The 14756-nt window shown below is 29.3% G+C and overlaps 1 protein-coding gene and 1 long non-coding RNA gene across 3 annotated transcripts in view; one reads left to right on the top strand and one right to left on the bottom strand.

The window, feature by feature from the left end:
* The window catches only part of LOC135922299 (cytoskeleton-associated protein 5-like), a 37900-nt gene that overhangs the window by 17444 nt on the left and 5700 nt on the right, over positions 1-14756 (bottom strand). For both annotated transcript variants that reach the window (XM_065456698.1, XM_065456699.1), the window contains exons 3-7: positions 11792-11972; positions 7654-7766; positions 2789-3042; positions 2086-2344; positions 1663-1830 (exon numbers count right to left, since the gene is read on the bottom strand). In XM_065456698.1, coding sequence (XP_065312770.1) covers positions 1663-1830; positions 2086-2344; positions 2789-3042; positions 7654-7766; positions 11792-11972 — 975 coding nt within the window. The remainder of the gene's footprint in view (positions 1-1662; positions 1831-2085; positions 2345-2788; positions 3043-7653; positions 7767-11791; positions 11973-14756) is intronic.
* On the top strand, positions 6107-6657 carry LOC135922300 (uncharacterized). Its single transcript, XR_010570835.1, has 3 exons — positions 6107-6175; positions 6214-6478; positions 6533-6657. It is a non-coding gene; the product is annotated as an uncharacterized LOC135922300 (long non-coding RNA).

The raw sequence follows: 14756 nt of genomic DNA, 5'->3' as shown, positions 1-14756 counted from the left end.
AAAAGTGTTAGATAATAATTATTTTAAAAATAATCGTTTGTTTCATTATATATATTACGTAAAAATTTTCGACGTATTAAATTAACAAAATATTTCAAGTTGGGCTTCCTATTCGCGTAAAATGTATTTTTTTTAAAAAAATCGGATTCGCCAATGCACATCGCAAAACTTTCTAGAGGTGGGAGATCTCAAATGACATATGCCACAACTAAGTTGATCGAACGCTTCGAAACATGTCATATGGACGCCTTTTCACTTTTAATTAACTAGCGAAAGGGAGAAAAAAAAATTGGAATAAGAATCAGGTTAAGGTAAAAAATTTTATAAATTTAAATCAATAAACATAGTCAAGTCTAGTAAATGAACAAAAAATACGGGACATTGAAGATCTCAGACCCAAAGCCACATCTCTTACATGTCAACCGTATGATAGCATTATATAATCAGCCATTTTCCAAATTGGAAGGATATTGGATTTAATCGATTAGTAAAAGCATTTATGTGGAAACTCTAAAATATATTTCTGAAAAATTTACTAAGAATAAAATGATGTGTCAATCAGATGGATGGGGAAGGGGGGGGGGGGTCCCTTTAATTTTATGAGTGATGTGTAGTCCAAATGAGTCAGATTGGCATATCAGCTTGACTTTGTCATCAGATAAATGAAAATTTCGAACCAATTGCATTTTTGCCTTATGTTGCAACTTTTAATGATTCATATACTGGGCAAAATATTGCGGTTATTATAAACAAGTGATGACCAGTTAAAATATCAACAAAGTAAAATACATGCTATTGTACGTGGCTATGCATCAAATATAAAATCTTGTTGCAATCTAGGTAATTACACAATTGTTTCATGGTTTGCCAAGTTCCTATCAAAATTATTCAGAAGCAATTGAATTAACCCACCCACAGACTTATTCAAGATGTTGACACAAGGTGGGGTTAAACTTTTTACATGCTAGAAAAACCTTGGAGCAAAAAAATGATCTTGCTTATTGATTGCAACGATTTTACCCTTGATATGTTAATACCAAATGAATGGCGTTTAGCAATAAGTAAATCTGGCCCTATTACCAATTCAACGCATCACTAAAAAATTAAATGCCACCATAGCATAGTTATTCGATTTGAAGAATTACATAAAAAAAGAGCTTACTAGTCATGGTGAGAATGCATAAAGATCTTACTAAACGTTTTTTCTAGATTTGTAATGAAGAAATATACTTCATAGCAACAATTTTGGATCCCCGATTTAAAACAATCTTTTTCTCAATTCAATGCAAACTTTAGATAAAAACTACTTCTAGAATATGTTGACGTAACCATTGTTAGAAAATTAAATCCTCCAATGTAATTTTTATTAAATGCCTTAATAAATATTAATTTATTTTATAGTTAATAACTCGTTTTATATTATTATATTAATTAAATAAATAAATTTTTTTATACGCCATGATAATACAAATTAGTTAGTTTTTTTTATTGAAAAAAAATAGGTACATATTACACCTATAAAATTTTATTATGATAATCGATTTATAATTGAGCAATAAAATGGTTTATAGATCGCAAAATCCATGCCTTATGATTATACATATTATAAATGTAAAAATAAGTGATGTCTTTAAACAAGAAATTACAATTGAAAAAAAAAACCTAAATATGTGATGACGTCCTCACTAATCGCCTCGAGAGTCGTCGTTAAAAAAATAGCGTCTATCGCGTTTTTGAGAGCGGCAACGACAATCGGTTTCTTCTCCTTAAATTTTTCGAGGATAGCGGTAACGCAGAGTCCTGAATGAGAGCTAAATTTTTTCCTCAAACCTAATATTTATTTTATTTTATTTAAAAAAATCAATTATTCGAAAACTTTAATATATTCTTATACATATAATTATTTGTATTCAATCGTGATAAAAAAGGAATTTAAAATTTCTTGTTTAAGGTTTATTTTAATTTGGAGGTTAAAAAACGCAAAAAACAAACGGCGCGCATTGCTTAAAATAATTAAATCGCTGGCGTCAAATGTTTTCAGTTTTCCGAGCCCAAACATAAGAATAAAGTATACGTGTATATCACCTTTGGCTAGACGGGTCAGGTTATCAGCGGCTAAGGCAACGACGGCTACATTGGTATCCTTAACAAGGGCCGTCCGGAGAGTTTTGATTAATTCGTGGTAATCACCCGAGGGCTCGTATTTACAGGGAGCCAAAATATCGCGTAGATTTTCCATAGCTTCCTTACGTTGTTGCCAGGCTTTATCCGCCAAATTGTCATAAAACTTACGCGTCACGAGAGATAGCACGTCGCTAGCTTCCAGCAGCTCGTAAGGATCAATCTAGTTGAATAAAAAAAAATTGGTTAGTGGATAAAATGAGGACACTTTGTGATTCCCAATATTAAAATGGCTGTTTTGCCTAAAAATAATATAACGTTAATACTGGAATTGGGAGTAGGAAAAAGAAGGATAATAAATTTAAAAACTGCCTTTGATCCACAAATCGAACAATTGTGTCATGTTTACATGATTATTCGACGAGTTTTATAAATGTCAATCAATTTAGCAGTCATTGATTAGATAATTATTATTGTATTCCAATCTTGGGTACGATTATTTCATTATAGAATTTTTTGCAATATCATTTTGATGTATGACATGGGTGACAAATAATATGCAAAAAATTGGTGACTACCATTGAGATCAAAAATAGATTATTTTAATCACGTTAATAATATTGATAGGGAATAATTATAGACGTAATAGTATAATGTTTCTTTAAACCTCTGTTTCAACGACGGGTCCTGGTTGTTCATTCATGTGGTCGGTGGTGAGACAGGCGCCATCTACCATGCTTCCACCAGCTACCCCGGCCGTCTTAGCCATAAGTTGTTTCTGGGACCTGGTGAAACGAGATTGGCGTGAGAGCTTTTCTCCACTCACCGTCAGCTTAGCAAATTCTGCCTCGAGCTCTTGTAACTGTATGGGCTTTAATGTTTGGAGGGCCGGCTTTATCACGTTTCCGAGCCATTGATAAACTTTTAAGGGCAAAAATAGAAAAATATTGAATGAGTTATAATAGATAAGGATGGTTTTATAAAGCATATACAAGAGTTATTAGTCATGTGATTATAAAATATCGATAAATGCTTATATTCTATAATAAATACAATGCATACTGTTATGTATTAAATTGTTTATTTTATTATTTTTGTAAAATGTTTATTTATTATTTTGGCATTATTTTTGTGAATTTGCATACACATCAAAAATGGGATTTTATGATAAAAATACAATAAATTTTAATTTTGTGACTAAATTACTACTAATATTTGTTAATGATAATACAAAAAAATAATTTTTATAGATAATATAGTGTTTTATAAATATTTATATTACAATTTTATTTAAATCATTTTTATATTATTATATAATGGGGGTGGGGGCACCATTCAATTCAATGATAATAAGTATATATTTATATATTAAAATTGATATTCACAAAGAGAGAATACTAATAAGAAACAGTAGCTACATGACGGGAGGGGAGGGGGGTTGAGGGTAAATGTTATCATATAGCCTTTAGATAGTGAGTAAAAAATTCTTTTAGGGGTGGGAGGTAGGAGGTATTTTTTTTCTCTCATGTAGACGCTGATAAGGAGCAAATCATAATTTATTAGAAAAATGAAAACTAATAAAGATTATAATTAAATATTAAAAATCGAATATAAATTATGTATCAAATATTTTCGGAGCTTGTTCATCTCCTCTCAAGATTCCCCTTTTTATAGCTATGGCTGTTCTAAATAAATAGCGGCTCTATTAATTAGCTACTATTTATAAAAATAATGTAACCACTGATCGCTATATAAAAAAATGTAGCACGCTACTTTTAACGGCATATCTTATGGTGAATAGCTATAACGGTGATGAAACTTGTGAAACAATCGAAAAACATATATCTCTCAATTGATTTATTAAAATGGTGAAGCAGAAAGAGGACATATTCAGTAGACAAAGCATGGCATGATGAACGTACTTCAGGAATATGTTTTTCCTTGTAAAATGACAAAGTTATAAATATCTACTAACTAAACTCAATATATTTACTCTATTTCGGAAGATAATATAAATTTTACATGTTAATGATATTTGCAGAATTTGTTATACATACACTCTCCAAATTCTTCTAAAACTTAGAACTATCAGCTTTATCTTATCAAAAAAAATGGATGAAATTATTAACTTTGACAAGAGGACCTTTTACCTATTTATCATAGATCCTGCAAACTCACTTTTAGAATATAGCAGGTCGGGAACATTGGTATGCCTATGTTATGTGATTTAAATATTTCTCGATAATATATTTTTTTAAATATAAATATATTAAACAAATACTAAAATCACTTATTTTTTTAATTTATATTCTTATATATAAAAAATTATAAGAGTTATAATTTTTACCTAATTTTAACGTGTTTTATTTTTAGGTCAATAATATAAACGACTACTTTATTACTGAAAAGTATATAAGGTGCGCGAAAACCATTATTTGTAAAATATACAATATATAGCAAAAGATGTATAAAAATATAAAATATAAGAAAAATGTAAATAAACGCGAGTTATGATTGCAATTTGATAAAATTAGATATATTATCCAAAAAAAACAAATATATCCATATGTCGATCATAAAGGGATGTATTAAAATATTAAGCTGATTATATTTCGGATTTTTACTATTAACATTCAATCCATTATTAATTTGAATTAATTTGAGCTCATAGGCGTGTTGATATCTTTTAAATTTTTTAATAAAGAATATATTTTAGGATGTGCATAGAGTGTTTTTATTTTGATGCTATAATGATAGCCCTCTAAATGGTTATTCGTCCTAGGACCATTAACTTGATATCTAAATTATAAATATATTGGGTATATATATAACTTTACTTTTTTTAATACCTAGTCCATATGTTATGGAGAAATAAGGCATTAATGGAGAGCCATGTCAGATTCATATGTTGCATAAAATTTGTTAGCAAAGGATTTTCAAGTGACATGCCAAGACACGATGACCTAACTTCAGAGATGTCTTACTCTCGGAAAAAAGGGTAAGGTAGTCATAAGTCTGACTACTTTGTGAACAGTAGAATTTTCTCTATATTCTATTGTTAACCCTAATGCGTGACATTCATATGGTTTATGAAAAGTGGAAGAGAGAGCCTAAAACGTATATTAAATATACGTAATAAATTAACCTTTAATGACCATTGTAGGGAAAACAAATCTTAGAGCTGATATTGCAGCAGCCTCATAATCAGTCTGCCCGTATCTAGGATTAAACAAAATATTATTTTCTGCACAGTATCTTAGAATTATTTGAAATAATTCTATATACAAGGCTCTGGCTTTATCAGGTAAGAGTGCATATGCTATAGGTATCATGGTCTCCTGGTATAAGACATGAATTGTATATAATTGACAATAAAATCGTGGCACAACATAAAAAGGACCCATATATATATTGTATCGTTATCACATGTTTCAATGAACTTTAGCATGCTACATGCACCAAATATCAATATATTATTATTATTATTATCATTACTAGTTAAAAATAAATCCCCTTATTTGTGGTGATATATTCGGGCATTGGAACTAAGTCATCTACGGACTGTAGCAAAGAAGGCCGATTATTTATTTGTACTTTTTATTGAAAAGGCTATCGCCTCTGGATACATATTTAAGTTTGTCGTTTCCAAAGAGCTTTTTCGTAAATATTATGCATAGTTTCTAGAGTATTTCCGGCAACAATATCCTCTAGAACCTGTTGAGTTCTCAGCTTTTCAAACAGATCGATTTAATATTTCTAAAAATCATTGAAACATGTGATAATACCATATATATGGATGGCACATTTTATGTTGTGCCAAGACTTTATTACCAACTATACACAATGCATGTCTTATATCGTGAGACTATGATACCTATAGTCTATGCCCTTCTTTCCGATAAAACCAGGGCCACCTATATAGAATTATTTCAAATAATTTTAAGATGCTGTGGTGAAAATAATATTATGCTTAATCCTAAATATGGGCAGACTGATTATGAGGCTGCTGCAATATCAGCTTTAAGATTTGTTTTCCCTACAATGGTCATTAAAGGTTAATTTATTACGTGTATTTATTATAAGTTTTTATAGGCTGTTTCTTTCATTTTTCCCAAGCAATATGGCGAAAATGTCAGGGATTAGGGTTAACAAAAGAATATAGAGACAATACCACTGTCCACAAAGTAGTCAGACGTATGACTACTTTACCCTTTTGCCGGGAGGAAGATATTTCAGAAGTTAGGTCATCATGTCTTGCCATGTCGCTTGAAAATCCTTTGCTAATACAATTTATGCAATATATGGATTTGACATGGCTTTCCATTAACGCTTTATTTCCCCATAGCCTATGGACAAGGTATTAAAAATTTTAATGTGTATATACAAAATAAATTTATAATTAGATATCAAGTTAATGGTCCTAGGACAAACAACCATCTAGAGGGCTATCATCATAGCTTGAAGCGCAAAACACACTGCACGCATCCTAATATTTATTTTTTAATAAATATTTTAAAAAGTCACCAACACTCGAGTGAGCTCAAATATATACAAATTAATAGCGGGTTGAATATAAATAGAAAATATCGAAAATATATTCAACTTAATATTTTAATAGATAATTTATATTCCCTTTACGAACGGGATATGAATGTATTTGTTTTTTTTAGATAATATATCTAATATAATCAAATTGCAATCATAACACGCGTTCATTTATATTCATTAATTTTATAATTTTCATAAATCTTTTGCAATATATTGTATATTTTATTTACATTTTGAATAGGCCTAGCCACCATTGACATCAGATGAATTATTCCGTGAAACTAAGAACATCGATAGTTTCAAGGTAAGAAAAGTTTTTTTGCTTATTTATAATATTGAAAATTAAATTTTTTTTAAAAATAATATGCTTATTTTTAAGATTTCATATATTAATTTTTTAAAAAATTCCAGGCAGGAACTGGATATTTATTTTTTAAATCTGGGCCAATCCGTGCTTAAATAATTTTTATTTAAAGACTTGACACTAGATTTTTAAAAAAAGTATCGTTGGCTTCAAGCTAATACCTCGTCCTGGTATCGGCCAAAAAATAATGTCAATGCACTACAGGTTATAAAAAAAATCATCTCTATTATGGGTAATGATGGGTAGAGTTGATCGTTTTTGATTTTTATGTTCACAAATTTTATCCTTATATACGAAGGGTAATAGCGTTTGTGGACTAATTGGTTCAGTGAGTGTCTCACAATATGATAGTTCTGGATTCGAATCCAGCAAAAACCATGTTTTTTCCTAAAGCCAACTAGGTTCCGTCCTTAGGAGGGAGGGGTTATATATATAGTAGATCTGACTGGCCTACATGATTCCGTTAATATATATTTAAAAAAATAAATGTTTATTGCATTTTAAAATATTTCAGTTCAGTCGCTGTTCAGAAAATGGCTTATATGCCAGTCAACGTCATTCATCATAACTCCACGATTATTAAGGCGAAAGTGAAATCATAAAAATATGATATTGCTTACTAATAAGGACCAATTGTTTGGTTTCTTCTCGCACCGCAAAATCGCGATTATCCAAAAGAAGCGGGATCTGTTTAATGAGCGGTTTTACTGGTATAATTTTGGGACCAAAGGCTCTGTTTATTGACAAATGTCGTATTTTTTTTATATAAGATTGATTAGCAATATTATCATTATTGTGGTTCTATGGACACTCACCGTGCTCTAGCTCAATCTTGAGAATTTTTAAGAGTGATTTTAAAAAAACTTAACTTCGATTATTTTATGTTTTTATTATGTATTGTTTTATTATATATATATATATATGGGTGGTTCTATACTTTCTTTGTTTAAATATTTTCGTAATTTCAACACACAATATTAAATTTATAAAAATTAAAATAAAGTTTATAATTTCAAAAAAAAAATTAATTAAGAGGGAAAAAAAATATGAATGAAATTATTTCCTTTTTAGGGTTTATATAATTTTTAAAATTATTAAAATAAATATAATTCATCTTATTATGAATCTAATCCTAGTAGTTCATCCCATTCCGTGACCATTGGCCAACTGTCTGCACTCTCCTCCCCCGTATTCTGACCCATTATTTCCTCCTGGAATGGACGTACTACTGCCACCGGTGTACCTGTCTCTTGTTCTTTCTCCCCATTTCTAGACGCCGTCTCTTTCCAGGTAACTACCAGTAATATATACTCTTGAATAAACTGTGACTTCGACTCCGTCGTGAGACTCCTTGAACTTCCCACCGATTATCTCCCGTTCGACTCTGTGTTGGCCTTCGGGGGCATCCATTACGTAAATGTTCCGTGTCCCCACATAAATAACATGTTCTCGCCCGCCTTATTGGTCTTAATCTAGGCATCCTGGGCTCCGGCAACTCTGGACTCATGTTTCGATGGTTCATTGTCCTTCCCATATCCATTATTCCGTCCCTTGAAGATTTTGGCTCCATCGCCTCTTGCCTCAATGGGGGGCAATCTTCAGCCCTCCTTGTCCACTCTTCCTCGATAAATACTAACTCGAATGGTCAATCTTTCCAAATATAAGCACCGATGGACCCCGTTCATTTTTAATTATGTAAAGGAGGAATACTTTATTTAAAATTAAAACAATTAGTTTACTTATTTCCTTTCGAATATATAAGATCTTCTTTTTACGTGAGAAAGAGGGTAAAAAAAATTTCTTTCTTTTTCTTTTCTTTTTTAAAAATTTTTTTTATAATTTTTTTTTCTCACAGTTCTTTGACAGAATTATTAATTTTTCCCATACCAAACTGTCAACTCCCTTTTATTTTACTCTCCCAAAAGTTATAATTCCATCCAGGATGATGTCGATTGTCAAGAACTGGTTAAGGAAATCAAAGTATGGGGGTGGGGAAATTTGGATAGCGGTGGCATATTACAACAATAGTCGAAAGGGAGAAGAACAGTCTCCATCTGAGTAGTTTTTAGGGCGGCAAACCCGGATATTGATAGATTTATTAAATCCGAAGTGGAGAAACCTGAGTTTGTAGTGGGACAAACCGTGTGGGCAAGAATATATGGAGGTACAAGAAGGTGGGAATCTGGGGTGATCATAAAAAACATTGGACATAAATTAAGTCAAGTAAAATTCACTGAAGGAAGAGAAGGAATACGGCATCGGGATCAAATAAAAAGGGGGCTGGAGGTAGGAAGGTTACTATCAGGAGTATGAGGCGGAGTGATATTATATGAAATTAAAGGGAAAATATATATGTCTATGTAATAATAAAGAGATATCTGTATATGTAATAGGAAACATTTTTTTTTAATATCAAAATTAATATATACGAAATTAATCGTAGGAAATTCATATATAACATTGTTGAAAATCCCATTTTTGGAATAATATGTATCTTAAAGTAGCAGTGTAATAATGTCCCAGTCATATGATGCTTAATAAATACGATTGATAAAATTTTTCTACTTCTCTCGCTCATTTTTGTGAAGAGAAATATTAGCATTATTGGCTCATTAACCATCATAAATCAAAAAACTTATGATATAAGACAAAAAAATATTATAGCATTATTGGCTCATTAACCATCATAAATCAAAAAATGATATAAGACAAAAAAAATAATATTATTTGGTGGTGCCCAAATAATAGTGAGTATTAAATTGTCAAGTAAATTGGATATAAAACTAGGCCCAAATATATATTAAAAAAAGGTAGAAGACAAAAAAAAACAGAGGGAAGAAAACAACAGGCAATTTGTTTGGAAAATAATATTGAAAATATTGTTTATTTAAAAGTTGGAGTTTAGTGACATTTATGATTTTGGAAATGTCATGAATCTAGCTAGCTATAAATCAAGAATTTGGAGGGAATTGTAACTTTTGGGAGAGTAAAATAAAAGGAGGTTGACAGTTTGGTATGGGAAAAATAATAAAAATGTTGTTTAATAATTCTGTCAAAGAACTGAGAGAATAAAAGAAAATTATAAAAAAAAAATTTTAAAAAGAAAATAAAAATAAAAATTTTTTACCCTCTTTCTCATGCTAAAAGAAGATCTTATATATTCGAAGGGAAATAAGATTAAAAATGAACGGGTCCATCGGTGCTTATATTGGGAAGGATTGACTATTCGAGTTAGTATTTATCGAGAAAGGGTGGGCGAGGAGGGCCAAAGATTGCCCCCATTGAGGCAAGAGGAGATGGAGCCAAGATCTTCAAGGGAATGGGAAGGACAATGAACCATCGGAACATGAGTCCAGAGTTGCCTGAGCCCAGGATGCCTAGATTAAGACCAATAAGGTGGGCGAGAACATGTTATTTATGTGGGGATACGGGACATTTACGTAATGGATGCCCCCAAGACACAGAGTTGAACGGGAGATAATCGGTGGGAAGTTCAAGGAGCCTCACGACGGAGTCAAGTCACAGTTTAATTTAAGAGGATATATTATTGGTACGTAGGGTGTTACCTCCAGAAGGGAAAGAGACGGCGTCTAGAAGTGGGAAGAAAGAACAAGAGACAGTACACCGGTGGCAGTAGTACGTCCCTTCCAGGAGGAAATAATGAGTCCGAATACGGGGAAGGAGAGTGCAGACAGTTGGCCAATGGTTGACCTATCGGCCACGGAATGGGATGAACTACTAGGATTAGATTCATAATAAGATGAATTTATATTTATTTTAATAATTTTAGAAATTATATAAACCCTAAAAAGGGAAGAATTTCATTCATATTTTTTTTTCCCTCCCAAGTGGGAAACCCTGTATATAAAACTGCAATCCTTGAATGTTTAAAGGTTTATTTTGGTTTGATTTAGTCGCAAATTATTAATCGTTGTTTGTAATCCCAAAATATTATTTAATTTGACAATAATTTTTTTTTAAAAAAATTATAATCGATTTTTTATCATTTTTATTTTTAATTTTTTTTTTTGAAATTATAAACTTTATTTTAATATAAATTTAATATTGTGTGTTGAAATAACAAAAATATTCAAATAAAGAAAGTATAGAACCACCCATATATACAATACATAATTCCCATATTTTTTCTTCTAAAATCCTTCCCTATGTCCTTCTTGAAATTCCCCCCTATTTCTCCCCTAAAATTCCTTAATTATGTATTGTTTTATTATATATATATGGGTGGTTCTATACTTTCTTTATTTGAATATTTTGGTAATTTTAACACACAATATTAAATTTATAAAAATTAAAATAAAGTTCATAATTTCAAAAAAAAAATTAAAAATAAAAATGATTAAAAAATCGATTATAATTTTTTTAAAAAAAAATTAATTGAGAGGAAAAAAATAAAATATGAATGAAATTCTTCCCTTTTTATAGTTCATATAATTTCTAAAATTATTAAAATAAATATATATTTATTAATAATTAGAAAAATATAATATTAATCCTCAATAAAAAAAATATATATATTGGTAATCATATAAAAAAAATATTAACGATGACTATAAAATTTACTATCATATCATAAATTTTTATAACGATGACTAAACTACTATTAAATTATTTTTATTACTAACAAAAAAAATAGAAAAATATAAGAGATTATGAGTAAAATTAGAACCTGTAATAAATGAAGCGTGAAACATGCATACTTAGATCGAATATTTAAAAAAAAAATTCTAATGATTTAACTTGGACGCTTCCTTGAGCAGTTGCGTAGAGGCAATTATTATCTTCGGAGATTTGTTGGATTGTCCTTTGATCAATTCCTCGATGACGATATCCTGTTTTTCCATCTCAATGCACTGCATTAAGATCTCAAAAGCTAATTCCTTGGATTTGGCTTTGGTTGTAAAGCATTTTTGGATAATGTCTTGATAAAAAAATAATAATATGTTTTAAATTAGCCTTTAAAACCAGGGTTGTTAATCAGATTCCTGATATTTTGAACCAGGACACCGAGCTATAAAACCTTATTTCAAGTTTAGGGTTCAAGAATTTTTTCATTTATTTTATTTTTATTAAAATTTCTTTACTTTTTTTTTAAATTATAAAAAAATTTGAAATAGCATGTAAAATATTTATATAACAAAAAAAAAATATTTGTGAAAAATCATTTGTTGAATCGTTTTTTTATTTTATTGTATCCGTTTTGGGTAAATTTTAAAATTTTCTAGACACCGAATCTTGAACCTATTTCAGAAATTTTTCACTGAATCCAAACCCGAATCCCTTTTTTAGAAGGATTCATAGCTCTGTTTAAAACTAATATTTATGAATAAATGAACTCGATCCAAAATTGTCATCGAAACATTCACTAATAAAGTGAACAAAATTGTTGAAAAATTACATTATTTTTTTTTGTTCTATAACAAATCCATTATATTATGAAGACCCCTGTTATTTTATAAACGTCATTATTCGGGTTGAGCAGATATTTAATATAGGATCGGATCGGCACAGATATTTGACGTTAAATATCGGATCGGGCCGATCTTATTTTAAAAACCGATCCGATATTTTTTTTATCGTTTTAAGTTATTACATTTTTATATATAATCATATATAATATTTTATTTTGTAAATAATTTCGTAATAATAGATTAATGAAACTAATAAACAATTTATTTGTTGTAATGTTCAAAAAAAATAGTTTAAAATTTTACACAAGTTTTTTTTTGTCATTCACGAGTCGCATTCAGTTAGTGTTGGCAAACGGCTCTATTCAGACAATTTTAAAAACAATCAACTCAAAAATTTTGGCCAAGAGTAAATTGCCCATGCTCATTGATTTTTTCCCCACAGATATCAGAAAGGTACGGACTTCTATTGGCAAAATTTCGAGGCGTAGGCAATATTTTGGTTAGAATTTTGATTTGGTCCTTTTTAAGTATCGACTAAATGGAGGTGTTTAACAACACTACACATTCACCCGTAAACTTTGTAAATACTTTAAATAATAATATCAACTTATGAAAAATACACTTAATCCTTCGTGAAAGTTAGAAAGTAGAAAATATTGATATATTTATGACATCGATACAAAGATAGGTGGTAAATAAAAATCAATATAAATATCGGATCGGTTTTATTAAAATCGGAAAATATCGGTTCGGATAGGTGAAAAATTTGTAGATCGGCATAGCCCTAGTTATTACTTAAAATTCTTTCGATATTTGATTCTTTTCGTAGCTTAACAATTTAAGGTAAAGTATATGTGTGTAAAATTAATTTTATATTTTTTTCAGAAGTTCTAAAGTTATAAAAGTTTATTGGAACTTACCTCTTCATCCGTGTAACTTTTTTTCATCTGTTTTAGCATTGGTATATTAATTTTTATTAATTAAAAAGTTATATTAACATTAATATTTGAACTGTATCTAAACATTTCTACGTCATCAAATTTATATCTTTATTTAATATCACATTGTGATATTTTAAGACTTTGCTCTTGACAAAAGCTGTCACTTAATGATAAAATAACATTAAATTTATTAAAATTATTAGCTTATAGTTTATTTAATATATTTTTAAAATATGGGAGCTACAAATTAATTAGATTTTGATATATACTTCTAAATTGGGGTCTGAGGATGCCCCACCTATTCACTCGGGGGATTATTTTTCACCTATGCAATGAGGGATGCTTCAATTTTAAATTTATTATCAAAAAAAAATATATCGATATAAAAGCGACAAAACTGTCAACGAAAAATTTAATTTGTAAAGTGAAAAAAAATTGTTGAAAAATTCCATTATTTTTATTCTATATATAATATTAATAAATCCATTATACTAACTAATGAATTTACATTATAAAATGACAATTTATCTATTTAGTATTAAGTGAATATTGAACGTTTGAGCGTTTACATTTTGCCGTCTTTTAATAAAAAAATAAACGTAACGCGTCCTTTGTTTAAAGTGAGGTTGCCTTATTAATATCTATTAATATCGTCTCTTCAAAATTTTAAATAAGTTTTTTTAAAAAAAAAGAATTTGTCTTTGAAAATTGTATTATCGTCTGCCTTCTGATTTCCTTAATTTCTAAATATTCCTTTTTAGGATTATAAGTAAGTTATTTATATTACACTTTTATATAATATTACAAAGCGAAGAATAAAAAAAAGTAATGAAAAAGGAAACCAATTTGCCTTTTTTTAAATGGTTGCTAACGCCAAACGGCCATTTTATCAATTTGCACGAGGCCATTTGAAATGCATTATTTGCGCTTACAACGCAGCGTTCGAAACTCAATTTGTGCGCGCTATAAGGGCTGAATAATTATTTACGATAATAACATCATGTAGAGGCTTATCACTACCTCGAGAAAACTTGGAGCTCATGGAACATTTGAAAATTTTTAATAAAGCCCTGTATTAAACCTCTAGCTACATTTAGATAACTATATAAAAAAAAACTATGCTAAAAAGAGGTCAAGTGGCAATATTGTTGCCAATTTTTTTTTTCACAAATATTTAAAATATTTGGCAAAATATTAGAATTTTAAATTTTCTTAATATTTATTTCGATAATATGATTTTTTTTTTTAAATATTAGAATTTTATAAAAAGATGTTTGTTCAAAATATTTCAATGCATTAGTATACGTATCTGAACGTAGCCTTAAATTATTTCAAAAAATCGTTTTCCAACTC

Source organism: Gordionus sp. m RMFG-2023, chromosome 1, assembly GCF_954871325.1.
Source record: "Gordionus sp. m RMFG-2023 chromosome 1, tfGorSpeb1-WG-v2, whole genome shotgun sequence".
In the NCBI taxonomy this organism is placed as follows: Eukaryota; Metazoa; Nematomorpha; class Gordioida; order Chordodea; family Parachordodidae; genus Gordionus; species Gordionus sp. m RMFG-2023.
This window is presented reverse-complemented; position numbering and strand designations above follow the sequence as displayed.